This window comes from Pristiophorus japonicus, chromosome 14 (assembly GCF_044704955.1).
Source record: "Pristiophorus japonicus isolate sPriJap1 chromosome 14, sPriJap1.hap1, whole genome shotgun sequence".
Taxonomy (NCBI): domain Eukaryota; kingdom Metazoa; phylum Chordata; class Chondrichthyes; family Pristiophoridae; genus Pristiophorus; species Pristiophorus japonicus.
Genome location: NC_091990.1, coordinates 8,966,394 through 8,982,797, shown reverse-complemented (window position 1 = coordinate 8,982,797; position 16,404 = coordinate 8,966,394). Strand labels below are relative to the sequence as shown.

At 45.5% G+C, this 16,404-nt stretch overlaps 1 protein-coding gene across 1 annotated transcript in view; it reads right to left on the bottom strand.

The window, feature by feature from the left end:
- The window catches only part of tmem30b (transmembrane protein 30B), a 43,899-nt gene that overhangs the window by 19,813 nt on the left and 7,682 nt on the right, over nt 1-16,404 (bottom strand). Inside the window, exon 2 of the mRNA XM_070898820.1 lies at nt 7,176-7,283. Within this exon, the coding sequence (XP_070754921.1) occupies nt 7,176-7,283 (108 nt within the window). The remainder of the gene's footprint in view (nt 1-7,175; nt 7,284-16,404) is intronic.

The window sequence follows — 16,404 nt, the reverse complement described above, 5'->3', positions numbered from 1 at the left end:
CTCACAAGCGGGCCAAACATCTTACAGGGTGTGGTCATATTGCTTGGCTTATAATGATAGTATAAGCCAAGAGTGCAACATTCGGCCTCTCTGTGATATTGTGTCTGTCACACTCGCCGTCTCCAATCTACCTACCGTGACTGAAACACTTGGTGGGACGAGGCCAGAAACAAATTATTAAGCTGCTTTAATTTACAGATGACAAGTGAATGTACAGAAGAACTTAGAGCAGAGAAGGACAAGAGGAGATTTGATGGTGGTGTTTAAAATCATGAAGGGTTTAGATAGAGTAAATAAAAAGGACACAGATTTAAGGTGATTGGCAAAAGAACCAGAAACGCCAGGAGGAAAAAACCTGGTCTACGCAGCGAGTGGTTAGGATCTGGAATGCGCTGCCTGAGAGGGTGGTGGAGGCAGATTCAATAGCAACCTTCAAAAGGAAATCGGATAAATACTTGAAAAATAATAAATTGTAGGGCTATGGGGAAAGAGCGGGGCAGTGGGACTAACTGGATTGTCCTTCAAAATAGGCTCCTTCTATGATTAGGATAGATTTAATCAAATTTTACCTGGATTTAGCCAACTAAGGAACCCTCCTCGAGGACAAGAAAAATAATAAAAATTCACCACACTCTCCCCATTCGCTCGATTAACTGCTCACAGACCTCCAAAGGCAATCTGTGGTTGACCATACGGAGATTTCCGGGAGCGTCTTGGTTGCTGGCCCTCAATTCCTTTCATCGTCTGTCCCGGGAATCACTGCCCTCAGCAGTTACACCATCACATGACTGATAAAGTGCAACGTCCCTACCGACACCTGGGAGTCCCCGGCCAAAGACCACCCTCAGTGGAGGGAGTGCATCCGGGAGGGCGCTGAGCACCAAGTCTCATCGCCGAGGGCAGGCAGAAACCAAGCGCAGGCAGCGGAAGGAGCATGCGGCAAACCAGTCCCACCCTCCCTTACCCTCAACCACTGTCTGTCCCACCTGTGACAGGGACTGTGGTTCTCGTATTGGACTGTTCAGCCACCTAAGGCCTCATTTTAAGAGTGGAAGCAAGTCTTCCTCGATTCCAAGGGACTGCCTATGATTATGATGATGATGATGATATGGCTGACCACAGGGACGCTCCAAACCAGGCACTGTGATGGTGAACAGACACAGTACAGCTCACTTGGGCTCCCACACGGCACACAAAGTTGAAAAAACAACTTTCGTCAATAACCAAGCTCAGACTGATTTCGGTTTTGGTTCTCGTTGTAATGCCAGGGACAAGTTTAGAAAAGTTTAATTGAATTAAAGTAGATTATTTCCTCGACCACGACAATTCCTTCCCTTCCGTTACCAGGTTCACACTCCACCTGTGGCGGAGAGTCAGTGTGACCCAGCGATCCCTTTCAAACCGTCAGGTGGCACAGCGAGAATGAATATTCACTGAACGAATGACTTTTGCCCCAAGGCACTATATAAATGTGGCAGCATCTCCGTGTGTACGCAACCTTTAGACAGCCCGAAATAGCACAGAACTGGAGCTGGCTTTCCTGCTGCCGCTGTTTAGCCCTCAGGAAGTACACATTACAAAAATCTTTGACTTCCTGCCGGTTGCTGTCACCTCAACAATTTCAGGTAGAGCTCAGCGCTAGTTTAAAGCGCGCGTCAGTTTGCAGTGTGGTCAGGGGCGCCCTCACCAGGGCAGATTCATCATGGCCAGACGCTTCCTCGAAAACAGGCTTTCCAACAAGTATTTATATAACGCTTTTAATGTAGTGAAACATCCCAAGGCACGTCACAGGAGTATTGAGATAAAAAATGTGACACCGAGCCACATAAGTAGAAATTAGGGCAGGTGACCAAAGGCTTGGTCAAAGAGGTAGGTTTTAAGGAGCGTCTTGAAGGAGGAAAGAGAGGTAGAGAGGTTTAGGGAGGAAGTTCCAGAGCTTGGGGCCCAGGCAACAGAAGGCACGGCCACCGATGGTTGAGCGATTATAATCAGGGATACTCAAGAGGGCAGAATTAGAGAAGCGCACACATCTCCGGAGGGGTTACATAAGAAAAAGGCGCAGGAGTAGGCCATACGGCCCCTCGAGCCTGCTCAGCCATTCAATAAGTCATGACTGATCTGATCATGGACTCAGCTCCACTTCCCTGCCCGCTCCCCACAACCCCTTATCGTTCAAGAAACTGTCTTTTTCTGTCTTGAATTTATTCAATGTCCCAGCTTCCACAGCTCTCTGAGGCAGCAAATTCCACAGATTTACAACCCTCAGAAAAGAAGTTTCTCCTCATCTCAGTTTTAAATGGGCGGCCCCTTATTCCAAGATCATGCCCCTTAGTTCTAGTCTTCCCCATCAGTGGAAACATCCTCTCTGCATCCACCTTGTCAAGCCCCCTCATAACGTTTCGATAAGATCACCTCTCATTCTTCTGAATTCCAATGAGTAGAGGCCCAACCTACTCAATCTTTCCTCATAAGTCAATCCCCTCATTCCCGGAATCAACCTCGTGAACCCTCTCTGAGCTACCTCCAAAGTAAGTATATCCTTTCGTAAATATGGAAACCAAAATTGCACGCAGTATTCCAGGTGTGGCCTCACCAATACCCTGTACAACTGTAGCAAGACTTCCCTGCTTTTATACTCCATCCCCCTTTGCAATAAAGGCCAAGATTCCATTGGTCTTCCTGATCACTTACTGTACCTGCATACTAACTTTTGTGTTTCATGCACAAGTACCCCCAGGTCCTGCTGTACTGCAGCACTTTGCAATTTTTCTCCATTTAAATAATAATTTGCTCTTTGATTTTTTCTGAGGTTGTGGGGTTGAAGGAGATTAGAGAGATAGGGAGGGGCGAGGCCATGAAGGGAATAGAAAACAAGGATGATAATTTTGAAATCGGGACATTGCATTTTGAAATGTAGGTCAGTGAGCACAGGGGGTGATGGGTGAGCGAGACTTGGTACGAGTTAAGATACAAGCAGCCGAGTTTTGGATTACCTCTAGTTTACATAAAAATCAAAGAGCAAGTTATTATTTAAATGGAGAAAAGTTGCAAAGTGCTGCAGTACAGCGGACCTGTGGGCACGTGCATGAAACACAAAAGGATAGCATGCAGGTACAGCAAGTGATCAGGAAGGCCAATGGAATCTTGGCCTTTATTGCAGAGGGGATGGAGTATAAAAGCAGGGAAGTCTTGCTACAGTCGTACAGAGTATTGGTGAGGCCACACCTGGAATACTGCGTGCAGTTTTGGTTTCCATAGATTGTGGGAGTCCAGCCAGGAGTGCGTTGGAATAGTCAAGTCCAGAAGTAACAAATGCATGGATGACGGTTTCAGCAGCGGATGAGCTGAGGCAGGGGTGGAGACGGGCGATGTTACGGAGGTGGAAATAGGCGGTCTTAGTTATGCTGCAGGATATGTGGTCGAAAGCTCATTTCAGGGTCAGATATGACACCAAGGTTGTGAACAGTCTGGTTCAACCTCAGACAGACGTTGGGGAGAGGGATGGAGTCAGTGGCTAGAGAATGGAGTTTGTGGCGGGGACTGGAAACAATGGCTTCGGTCTTCCCAAGTGGGGTCATTGGACCTAGCAGCCCCATGACCCCATCTTGGGCTGAACATATTGGATGGAAAGTCCCGGCCTCGCTGGGTCTGTACGGAGTGTACACGCACCTGGCAAGGCCTCGCAAAAGCCATTTTTTGGCGTGCAATGCACAAGCACCGAAAACCGGCTTTGCCGATCGGTCAAGTTTTGGCTTGACAGATCCTCCACATCCCCGGGAGAGATTGGGCTATTTGCCGAACTCTTGCCCAGTGAATATCCTTCAAACTCTTGCGCCTGGTAAAAGCAGGCACATAGCCTCCTGTTCCCAGCGTAAGGGTTTTAAAACACACAAAAAATAAAATTTAATCATACATTTTTACTTTAAAAACCCTGTCCATTAAGATAAGTTTATTTTAAACCCTATTAAAACACAACAAGAAATCCAAAAAATATACAGGCAACTCTTGGTTATCAGTACACGGACCTAACGGAGAACCCGCTGTAACCGCGTTTTTAAAAACTGTCACACACGTGAAAATCTCGATCACCTCAAGTGTCAATCACACACAAATTGACTCAGGCATGCACTCCTCTCTCACTTCGCAACTGACACAGGCATTAAAAAGCTGTCACACACGTGAAAACCTCCATTACTTCAACTAGCAAGCAGGTGAATCCATTGTCATGTATTTTATTACGTTCACGCTATGATAACACGAACTAAGTCTTCATGGTTGGTTCAATCACCTTCAAATTTCAGCTCCGAGACGTGCACTTGCCCTAGCGGCAAAATCGTTTACCCGGAATAGCCCAATCCCCAAGGGACCCGGATAATCGAGAGTTGCCTGTATATTGTTTTTCTTAAAACATTTCATTAACTTTAATTTCAATTATATTTAAATGGGAGTTGTTTTTTAAAAAAATTTTATGATGCGGTGTCTGGGTGTTTTAGCGGGTTATTCTCATTGATAGTAATGGGAGCTCATAAAAATGGAGTTCCCATTACAATCAATGAGAATACTGTACCGTGATTGGTTGTCCAGGCCCACATGACTCCAGCTTCTCGAACACCAGATACTTTTTCCCAAAAAAAATTGGGGTCGGAGGCGTTCATCCGAAGGGAACCTCGGACTGGAATTTCAGGATCACCATGTACCATGCACTGCGTAAAGAATTGTCTGTTGACCTGTATATTATTTCTAACACATTTTTTAACAAAAGGCACAAGTGATAACATCTTTCTTTGCCTGGCTGACATTGTTTTTTGGAAGTGAAGACTGGGGGTCCTCATTGGTGTGTCAATATCTCCAGGGGTCCTGGACTCAGAAAACTTTGAAAACCATTGTTCTAAACTTCCTAAACCACAACTTTCCTAAAACCCTCAGCCCCTAGTTGAAGATGATCTTTTCTGACACCGTTCATTGACGGAGGTTCTCCGATGAGGTTGCCAAATTATGAACACTTTTCTGTTGTGAGGTCTTTCCTAATAGAATTGAGACATCCCAAACCCATCTTACTTAGCAACACTACAACCGGCAGCAGAGCAGACTGTCTCCAATGATATGGACTGGATTCAAATCCATGATCCCCGAGTGGAATATCAAGTGTTAAACCTATCCGACTCGGAGCAGCAGTTAAAAAATTGACATTTCTCAATAATTTGTCTTTTTAAAAAAAAAAATGTACTCGCATTTAAATACACAACTGAAGGGCAAGCGGCAATATGATGCACAAGTCCCCGATCCACATGGTATACGGGAGAGGAATATGGAATGACAGTTGAGGTATTTATTAAAAATAAGGTAAGTCGATAATTTACCTTTTCGTTTTTCTCTCTCCTCGGGGCAATGTCCGTGTTGGGGTACAGGCCCCCCCCCGGGGCAATGTCCGTGTTGGGGGTACGGACCCCCTCGGGACAATGTCCGTGTTGGGGTACAGACCCCCCCCTCGGGGCAATGTCCATGTTGGGGGTACAGCACTCCCTCAGGGCAATGTTCGTGTTGGGGTACAGACCCCCCCTCGGGGCAATGTCCGTGTTGGGGTACAGCACACCCTCAGGGCAATGTCCGTGTTGGGGTACAGACCCCCCCTCGGGGCAATGTCCATGTTGGGAGTACAGCCCTCCCTCAGGGCAATGTCCGTGTTGGGGTACAGACCCCCCCTCGGGGCAATGTCTGTGTTGGGGTACAACCCCCCCTCAGGGCAATGTCCGTGTTGGGGTACAGCCCTCCCTCAGGGCAATGTCCGTGTTGGGGTACAGCCCACCCTCAGGCAATGTCCGTGTTGGGGTACAGACCCCCTCGGGGCAATGTCCGTGTTGGGGTACAGCCCTCCCTCGGGGCAATGTCCGTGTTGAGGTACAGCCCTCCCTCAGGCAATGTCCGTGTTGGGGTACAGACCCCCTCGGGGCAATGTCCATGTTGGGGGTACAGCCCTCCCTCGGGGCAATGTCCGTGTTGGGGTACAGCCCTCCCTCAGGGCAATGTCCGTGTTGGGGTACAGACCCCCCCTCGGGGCAATGTCCATGTTGGGGGTACAGCCCTCCCTCGGGGCAATGTCCGTGTTGGGGTACAGCCCTCCCTCAGGGCAATGTCCGTGTTGGGGTACAGACCCCCCCTCGGGGCAATGTCCATGTTGGGGGTACAGCCCTCCCTCAGGGCAATGTCCGTGTTGGGGTACAGACCCCCCCCTCGGGGCAATGTCTGTGTTGGGGTACAACCCCCCCTCAGGGCAATGTCCGTGTTGGGGTACAGCCCTCCCTCAGGGCAATGTCCGTGTTGGGGTACAGCCCTCCCTCAGGCAATGTCCGTGTTGGGGTACAGACCCCCTCGGGGCAATGTCCGTGTTGGGGTACAGCTCTCCCCCGGGGCAATGTCCGTGTTGGGGTACAGCCCTCCCTCAGGCAATGTCCGTGTTGGGGTACAGCCCTCCCTCAGACAATGTCCGTGTTGGGGTACAGACCCCTCGGGGCAATGTCCGTGTTGGGGTACAGCCCCCCCCCTCGGGGCAATGATGTCTGGTGTTGGGGTACAGTCCCCTTTGGGGCAATGTCTGTGTTGGGGTCCAGCCCCCCTCGGAGTATCGCATCCAAGAGGTTGTTCTTCAGGAGCGAAACTCGGCAGTGAATGCCTGTGGACAATTTGACTTGGGGGTTGAGAAATGAGAGACAATCAGAATGGAGCCAGAACTCATGGTTGCCCAATGTGTAAAACGTGGGCATCTTCCAGCAGACATCATGGGACAGAGGAATGAGATCCCGGCTAATTTTTCCAAAGCACAGAAGTCAGTTGCACTTCCTCCAATGCCAACAGAGTTTGGATCATCTCACTCAGGAAAGGCCAAGGGTCCAACTTCAAACCTTTCTTGGTTTTATAGCTTTGTATGATTCATCGTGGCTCCCCAGCAGTCAGATTACGATTAGAGCCTCAGCTGGCCATACTGCTAAGGATGGGAGCTTCAGTATTTCGAGTTTGATTTAGATAAAATACACTTATTTTGTACCCATGTTATTTTATTCCTTTTGAAAAGCGATGAATTTAGAGACACTAGTTAAACTGAAAAGCAAAAGGGCACAATGTTTCAATCGGAACCAAATGCTGAACCATTTGTGGGGCAGGGCTCCCAGTATCCTTACCTCCAACTTCTTGTCCACCTGGAATTGTATTGTGCACTTGCAGTTGGTGTTTGCGTTGCTGGTACAAGGGTGGCAGGAACTGTTCGGCTCATTGCCAGTGTAGTCCAACTGGAAAAAATAATCTGATGTTAAACCTTCAGACCACAAAATCAATCCATTCCAACCACGGCTAGTTAGTAAACGTCCATCCCAACCACGGCTAGTTAGTAAACGTCCATCCCAAGCACGGCTAGTTAGTAAAAGTCCATCCCAAGCACGGCTAGTTAGTAAACGTCCATCCCAAGCACGGCTAGTTAGTAAAAGTCCATCCCAACCTCGGCTAGTTAGTAAACGTCCATCCCAAGCACGGCTAGTTAGTAAAAGTCCATCCCAACCTCGGCTAGTTAGTAAACGTCCATCCCAACCACGGCTAGTTACTGAACGTCCATCCTAAGCACGGCTAGTTAGTAAAAGTCCATCCCAACCTCGGCTAGTTAGTAAACATCCATCCCAAGCACGGCTAGTAAGTGAAAATCCATCTCAACCACAGCTAGTTAGTGAAAATCCATCCCAACCACGGCTAGTTAGTGAAAGATGATGATGAAGAAGATCAGATGTCAACGATTTGAAAATTTAAAAAAGTCATTTCCAGTTTTTCTGCAACAAGACCCCAGTGTTACTTTTGTCTCCCAGGGCAGATATCAATGAGTTTCCTCACTCCATCACCTGCGTTTAGTCTTCACGCAAGCTATTTACATTTGTGGTCTCTCTAATTTAAAACATTTGTACAAAATTATCTTCTTGTCCTTTTTGTTGTCCTCTCGATGAGAAAGAGGTTCGTGCCAGTAACCCCAACACTTGGCCATTTCCAGCAACCAATGTCTGCTTTGAAGATCTCCAGTCTCGGTACATCAACTTGCATTTACAAAGTGACTTTAATGTAAACGAGCAACCAAAGGCGCTTCACAGATAGGCACAAGAGCTGGTGAGGGGACTTTGCACCCAGCATAGTTCTTCGATCAGGAGTGGAGCTGGTCAAACCAGCAGCAGTTCACAAGACCCAAGGATGTGTCGTTCTCCACTGCCTTGAGGAAGAGTGTGTTCGAAGATCAGGCCCTCAAATCTGGCACCAAGCTCATTGTCTACAGGGCTGTAGTGATACCCGCCCTCCTGTATGGCTCAGAGACATGGACCATATACAGTAGACACTTCAAACGCTGGAGAAATAACACCAATGATGTCTCTGAAAGATCCTGCAAATCCCCTGGAAGGACAGACGCACCAACGTTAGTGTCCTCGATCAGGCCAACATCCCCAGCATCAAAGCACCGATCACACTCGACCAGCTCCGTTGGGCAGGCCACATTGTTTGCATGCCTGACACCAGACTTCCAAAGCAAGCGCTTTACTTGGAACTCCTACAAGGCAAGTGATCCCCAGGGGCAGAGGAAACATTTCAAGGACACCCTCAAAGCCTCCTTGATAAAGTGCAACATCCCCACCGACACCTGGGAGTCCCTGGCCAAAGACCACCCTAAGTGGAGGAAGTGCATCAGGGAGGGCGCTGAGCACCTCGAGTCTCGTTGCCGAGAGCATGCAGAAATCAAGCGCGGGCAGCGGAAGGAGCGTGCGACAAACCTGTCCCACCCACCCTTTCCTTCAACGAATGACTGTCCCACCTGTGACCGAGACTGTAATTCTTGTATTGGACTGTTCAGCCACCTGAGAACTCACTTTGAGTGGAAGCAAGTCTTCCTCGATTTTGAGGGACTGCCGATGATGATGATGATGAAGAACACGCAGCAGGAGCAACACACCAGAATCATAGAATGTTCCAGCAGAGGGGTCAATTGGCCCATCATACCGGCGCTGCTTCTTTCAATCCATTTAATTCCACTCCTGTACCTTTTCTCCATACTTTTAAAAATTCAAAAGTTTGATCCACTTCCTTGTTAATAGTAATGAGGGATTTTGCTTCCATCACTGTTTCTGGTAGGTTAATCCATGTTTTAACCCTGTGTCAAAAATGTCTCTTAATCTCTCCCTTTGTTCTTTTGGTAATGGTGTTAAATTGATGTCCCTTAATTACCAATTCAACCAGTGAAAATGTATTCTTATGAATACGGAAAGAAACTAAGAACATAAGATTTAGCCGCAGGAGTTGGCCATTCTACCCCTTGAGCCTGCTCCACCATTCAATATCATGGCTGATCTTTGACCTCAGCTCCACTTTCTGGCCAATCCCCATATCCCTTGATTCCCTTAATATCCAAAAATCTATCAATCCCAGTCTTGAATATACTCAATGACTGAGCCTCCAGTGTCCTCTGGGGTAGAGAATTCCAAAGATTCACCACCCTCTGAGTGAAGATATTTCTCCTCATCTCAGTCCTAAATGGCCATCCCCTTATTCTGAGACTGTGACCCCTGGTTCGAGACTCCCCAGCCAAAGGGAAACATCCTCCCTGCATCTACCCTGTCAAGCCCTGGAAGAATTTTGTATGTTTTAATGAGATCACCTCTCATTCTTTTTCTAAACGCTAGAGAATATGGGCCCAGTCTACACAATCTCTCCTCATAGGACAAACCCCCATCCCAGGAATCAGATTTGTTGCACTCCCTGTATGGCAAGTATATACTTCCTTGGGTAAGGAGACCAAATCTGTACACAATACTCCAGGTGCGGTCTCACCAGGGCCCAATATAATTGCAGTAAAACGTTTCTACTCTTATACTCAAATCCTCTTATAATAAACGTCAATATACCATTTGCTTTCCTAATTGCTTGCTGCACCTGCATGTTAACTTTCAGTAATTTGTTTACAGATGTGATAATTTCACAGAGCATAAGCACACACAGCTTCCAACATGGCAGGCAACTCTCTCGGAAGCCTCCGGAAATCTGCCTGGTTCTGTTTAATTATTAACTGTGCAATTGCAGTACACAATACGTCCACATCCACAAAGTGGAGCTACAAACATTACAAGCTTACAGACATTACATTCTCCCTCCTTAATGAAGAAGTTATTATAACAAACATCATACATAACTTTCATGTTTATACATAACTGGATATAAACTTTTTTTTCCATATTTACAAATTTAACTTTAGCACTTGTTTTCTGTTTCGAAGAGGATACCTTCGCTCTCGAACAGAACCTTCCAAACATGATGTCGAATCTAAACTCATTCGAGGCTCATCCTGAGGAATGTTTTCCTCCACGGAATTTCCTTGATTTTCATTTGAACTCACTAACTTCATTCTCTTTGTTTTCCTGACATGGACTCAGACTTTAATTCTGATTCTCTCCTGGATTTGTTTCCAGTTTTGGATTTAGGATTTGCTACGGGTGCATCAAAACGATCTGATCAGTCAGAAATAACTGAATCATTCCCACCTTCAACTCCTTCCATGTCTGTAGGTAAAATATGATCAATATGAACAAGCCTAACCTGTCCATTATCAAACATCTTTACCAAATATGTGCGAGGACCACATATCTTCACCACTCTAACCATTTATGGTGATGGTTCTTCACTCACCTTCTGGTTTAATTTCACACTTCTCTCTTTTTCTCTACCTCTATCATGATTTTCTTTCTGTTTTAATTGTGTCTCTTCTACAGACTGTGCCAAATTTGGCTTTAACAACAAGAATCTGGTTTGTGGCTGTCGTTTGAGAAACAACTCTGCTGGTGTTCTACCAGTAGTTGTAGGAGGAGTATTTCGATATGTAATCAAAAAATTAGCCAATTTGTGATCTAATGACAACTGTCGTTTCCTTGGATTTGGATCTAACATTTGTTTTATGAGGGCACATTTTACAATTTGTACAGTGCACTCTGCTGCACCATTCGAAGCAGGGTGGTATGGTGGAACCTTGATATGTTTCACACCATTTTTGCTCGTGAATTGTGCAAATTCTTCTGAACAAATTTTTGGTCCATTATCCGAAACAATTTCCTCAGGGAGACCAAATGAAGAAAATAATTTTCGTAAAATGTCTAATGTTTTACTTGTTGTTATTTTCCACATTAGGAACACCTCAATCCACTTCGAATGGCCATCAATCACAATGAACAATTGTTGTCCTTCTAACTCAGCAAAATCAATATGTAGCCTTTGCCACACCCTGGGAGGCCATTTCCATGGCTATTATGGTACTGGTGGTGGTTGCTTGCTTACCGATTGACATGTTGTACACTGACTCACGATGTACTCTATATTTTTATCAAGACCTGGCCACCATAAATAACTGCGTGCAAAACTCTTGGTCAAGCACATTCCCAGGTGCTGGTCATGGAGGTCTCCTAATAATTTGGACCTGAATTTATTTGGTATAACCACTCTTGCACCCCACATGATACAATCTTTATCAACTGATAATTCATTCCTACGAATGAAGAATGGATGTGTATCTTTGTCTGTTACCTGGTTTGGCCATCCATTTGCAATATACTCATACACCTTTGACATCACTGGGTCACGTTTGGTTGCTCTACAATCTCTTCAGCTGTGACTGGCAGTTCATCAATGTATGAAAAATAAAACACTTCTTCCCTGTCGGGTGTAACTTGTGATGGGGAAGGCAACCTAGACATTGCATCAACATTACTGTGATCAGCTGATCATCTGTATTCAATATCATATGTATATGCTGACAAAATCAAAGCCCACCTCTGCATTCGGGCTGCAGCTAATGTTGGAACTGGGGACTTTGGATGGAGGATTGCTGTTACGGGCTTATGGTCCGTAACGATGGTAAACTTACGACCATACAAGTATTTGTGAAACTTCTTGACCCCAAAAATTAATGCCAAAGCTTCCCTTTCAATTTGCGCATAATTACTCTCACTGGCACTGAGAGTGCGTGAAGCAAAAGCAATTGGTCTCTCCTCCCCACTATTCAATACATGAGAGATTACTGCCCCAACTCCATACGGAGAGGCATCACATGCTAGCATAATCTCCTTAGATATGTCATAGTGAACTAATATGGTGCTCTCTACCAATTTGCTTTTACATTCCTTGAATGCTGTATCACATTCTTTTGACCACTTCCAATGGACCTGTTTTTTTTAAAAACGCTCATTTAGTAGACGTCATACTGTAGCCAAATTTGTTAGGAACTTCCCATAATAGTTCAAAAGACCCAAGAATGAATGAAGTTCAGTGACATTCCTGGGAGTGGGTGCATTTCTAATTGGATCCAATTTTCCATGGTACTCTACTGAGTTTTTAAATAACTCACACTTACGAGCAGACACTCGTACTCTGAGCTTCTCTAGCCGTTTGAGGACTTCATTCAATGTTTTATTATGAATTTGCCTATTTGGTGCTGAAATTAATATGTCATCCAAATAACTACCCCTTCAATATCTTGCAAAATCTGGTTCATCACGCCTTGGAATATGGCAGGGGCGGAAGACACTCCAAACGGTAGCCTATTAAATTGATATAGGCCTAGATGAGTATTTATAGTCAAACATGTCTTGGACTCATCTAGTTCAAGCTGTAAGTAGGCATTCGTAAGATCCAGTTTTGAGAAGATCTGACCACCTGTCAGTGTTGTGAACAAATCTTCTATATTCGGCAATGTATTGGGGACATTACCCTCTGGAACCTGGTTTGCGGTTACTTTATAATCACCACACAATCTTACCTTACCATCAGACTTAGGTACAACAACAATGGGTGTAGCCCAATTACATCGATCTATCTTACAAATAATGTTCTCAGTCTCTAGTCTTTTGAGTTCTTGCTCAACTTTCTCCTTGAGTGCATATGGTACGGAACGTGGCTTGTAGTAAACCGATCTAGCCTCCTTCTGTACCCTGACACTCTCCTTGAATTGGACTGCCCGATTCGCAGAACACCTTCGGATACTTCTTGATAACCTCATCCGTTGATGAAAATCTCGCTTCCACATAGAAAATCTTACTCCAATCCAGCTTCAGTGAACTCAACCAATTTCTTCCTAGTAAGGCAGGCTTGTCTCCTTTCACTACTATTAGAGGCAAGTTCTGAAATTGATCTTTATATTTCACCAGTACAGTGATACGACCTACCACAGGAATTTTCTCTCCCGAGTAGCCTCGCAGCTCTATCGTAGATTTCTCCAGTTGGAAATCACGCAATTTGTCGCGATATAGTGACTCCGGTACTACACTCACGGATGCACCCGTGTCAATTTCCATTGGTATCTTGAATCCCGCAACATCTATGTGGATTTTGATGCTTTCCGAATCGCTGTCTGTTAACCTCGTGCTCCTGATGACGTGTAAATCTAACATCTCCTTGTCCTGTTGTTGTTCCTCCATGCTATGTAGTCTCTTGGGATTTCTACTCATAGCTTTGAAAGTTGGTTTACCCTTCAGTCGGCATGCCTTCGCAAGATGCCCGTCTTCCTGCAGAAGAAACACTCTGCCTTCACGTATGGACAACTTTGAGCAATGTGTTGTCACAGGCACCTATAGCACGACTTCGACGCTCTGTTAGAATTTCCAGTTTCTGAGACTTTGGGCCCCCACCATCTTTTACCTTGAACCTGCAGGTGATTTACCTCGGTTGACCAACGACCGTAATTATTATTTAATTCTCGGGAATATTGTTCGGCCATGCCCATCGACCTCGCTGTCTGACAAGCAATCTCAAAAGTCAAGTCATCCGTCGTCAATAACTTCCTTCTGAGCGCATCATTTTTCACCCCACAAACAAAACGATCCTGTAATGCTCGGTTTTGAAAGTTTCCAAAATTACAGTGCATCGATAGCTTTTTTAATGTTATGACATAATCACTGATACTTTCATCAGCCTTTTGATTCTGAATCCCAAAACGATAGCTTTCAGCAATTTCTAACGGTTTGGGGTTATAGTGCTGCTCCAGCTTCATTAAAATCTCTAAGCGTTGTGTCCTTTGGCTCGTCAGGCGCAAGCAGGTTTACAAGGGTTTCGTACAATGCCGGACCTGCCTCCGATAAGATGATTGCTTTCGTACATTCCAACACAGCCCGGTTCTGGACTGCATTGTCTGGAACTTCGATTATGTTATTTGCAGTGAAATACATTTCTAGCCGATCCACAAACGCTTTAAAACATTCCCGGTCATGTCTATATTCCCCCAAATGTCCGATTACACCTGCCATTTTAATCTCTAGCTGTTCACACCGTGTGCTGTATTTTACCTCGGATTTTTGTAGCTTTTTACCCAAAAACAGAAAGTCTCTCTGTCGGCTGGCTGAATCCTTCACCAACAAAATTTAAGCTTTAAATCATCCGAAAAAATCCCATCTCACCGCCAAATGTGATATTTTAACAGAGCAAAGCACACGCAGCTTCCAACATGGCAGGCAGCTCTCTCGGAAGCCTCTGGAAATCTGCCTGGTTCTGTTTAATTATTAACTGTGCAATTGCAGTGCACAATACCTCCACATCTACAGTGTGGAGCTACAAACATTACAAGCTTACAGACATTACAACAGAGAAATGTCTGTCTGGGCTGGGTTGAAAGCAGGGTGTTGGAGGGGAAAGGACAGCACGTTATCTCAGTGCATCAACCCGTGTCCTCTTACAGCTTTTAAAACCAGTCAGTTAAACGTAAGCAACTGTTCGAAGTTTCCCCCTAAATTTTATCATTTGAAATTTGTACTCTCCATTTTTGCTGTGTTACTCGGTTCCATATGTCAGGTGGTACTTCAATCACATCTTCCCCCATTTTCATTGCATTGGAGCACTGACCACACTTGATCAGCTTCGCTGGGCAGGCCACATTGTCTGCATGCCATACCCGAGACTCCCAAACAAGTGCTCTACTCGGAACTCCTTCACGGCAAACGAGCCAAAAGTGGGCAGAGGAAACATTACAAGGACACCCTCAAAGCCTCCCTGATAAAGTGCAACACCTGGGAGTCCCTGGCCAAAGACCGCCCTAAGTGGAGGAAGTGCATCCGGGAGGACGCTGAGCACCTCGGGTCTCACTGCCGAGAGCATGCAGAAATCAAACGCAGGCAGCAGAAAGAGCGTGCGGCAAACCTGTCCCACCCACCCTTTCCCTCAATGACTATCTGTCCCACCTGTGACAGCGACTATGGTTCTCTGTTCAGCCACCTAAGGACTCATTTTAAGAGTGGAAGCAAGTCTTCCTCAATTCTGAGGGACTGCCTTTGATGATCTTCTCTCATATCACCTGAAGGTATTGTTGGAGGTATGGATCGATTGTAACATAACAACTGGCTTCTTCCCGAGAGTCCACTTCTGACTCAACAGCTCGTAATTTGCTGTCTGGTAAAGTGAATGGCTAGAAAATAGGCTGTGGAGTATAGAACTGGCAAATTCTCACCAATAACAAAAGAAACAACGTGCCTTTATATAGCGCCTGTAAATTGGTAAAACGTTCCAAGGTGCTGATTAAAGGCCGATAAATCCCCGGGGCCTGATAGTCTGCATCCCAGTGTACTTAAGGAAGTAGCCCTAGAAATAGTGGATGCATTGGTGATCATTTTCCAACAGTCTATCGACTCTGGATCGGTTCCTATGGACTGGAGGGTAGCTAATGTAATACCACTTTTTAAGAAAGGAGGGAGAGAGAAAATGGGGAATTATAGACCAGTTAGCCTGACACCAATAGTGGGGAAAATGTTGGAATCAATTAAGATGAAATAGCAGCACATTTGGAAAGCAGTGACAGGATCGATCCAAGTCAACATGGATTTATGAAAAGAGAAATCCTGCTAGAATTTTTTGAGGATGTAACTAGCAGAGTGGACAAGGGAGAACCAGTGGATGTGGTGTATTTGGACTTTCAAAAGGCTTTTGACAAGGTCCCACACAAGAGATTGGTATGCAAAATTAAAGTACATGGTATTGGGGGTAATGTATTGACGTGGATAGAAAACTGGTTGGCAGACAGGAAGCAGAGAGTGGAGATAAACGGGTCCTTTTCAGAATGGCAGGCAGTGACTAGTGGGGTGCCGCAGGGCTGTGCTGGGACCCCAGCTATTTACAATATACATTAATGATTTAGATGAGGGAATTGAATGTAATATATCCAAGTTTACAGATGTCACTAAATTAGATGGCGGTGTGAGCTGTGAGGAGGACGCTAAAAGGCTGCAGGGTGACTTGGACAGGTTAGGTGAGTGGGCAAACATGTGGCAGATGCAGTATTATGTGGATAAATGTGAGGTTATCCACTTCGGTGACAAAAACGCCACGGCAGAATATTATCTGAATGGCGGCAGATTAGGAAAA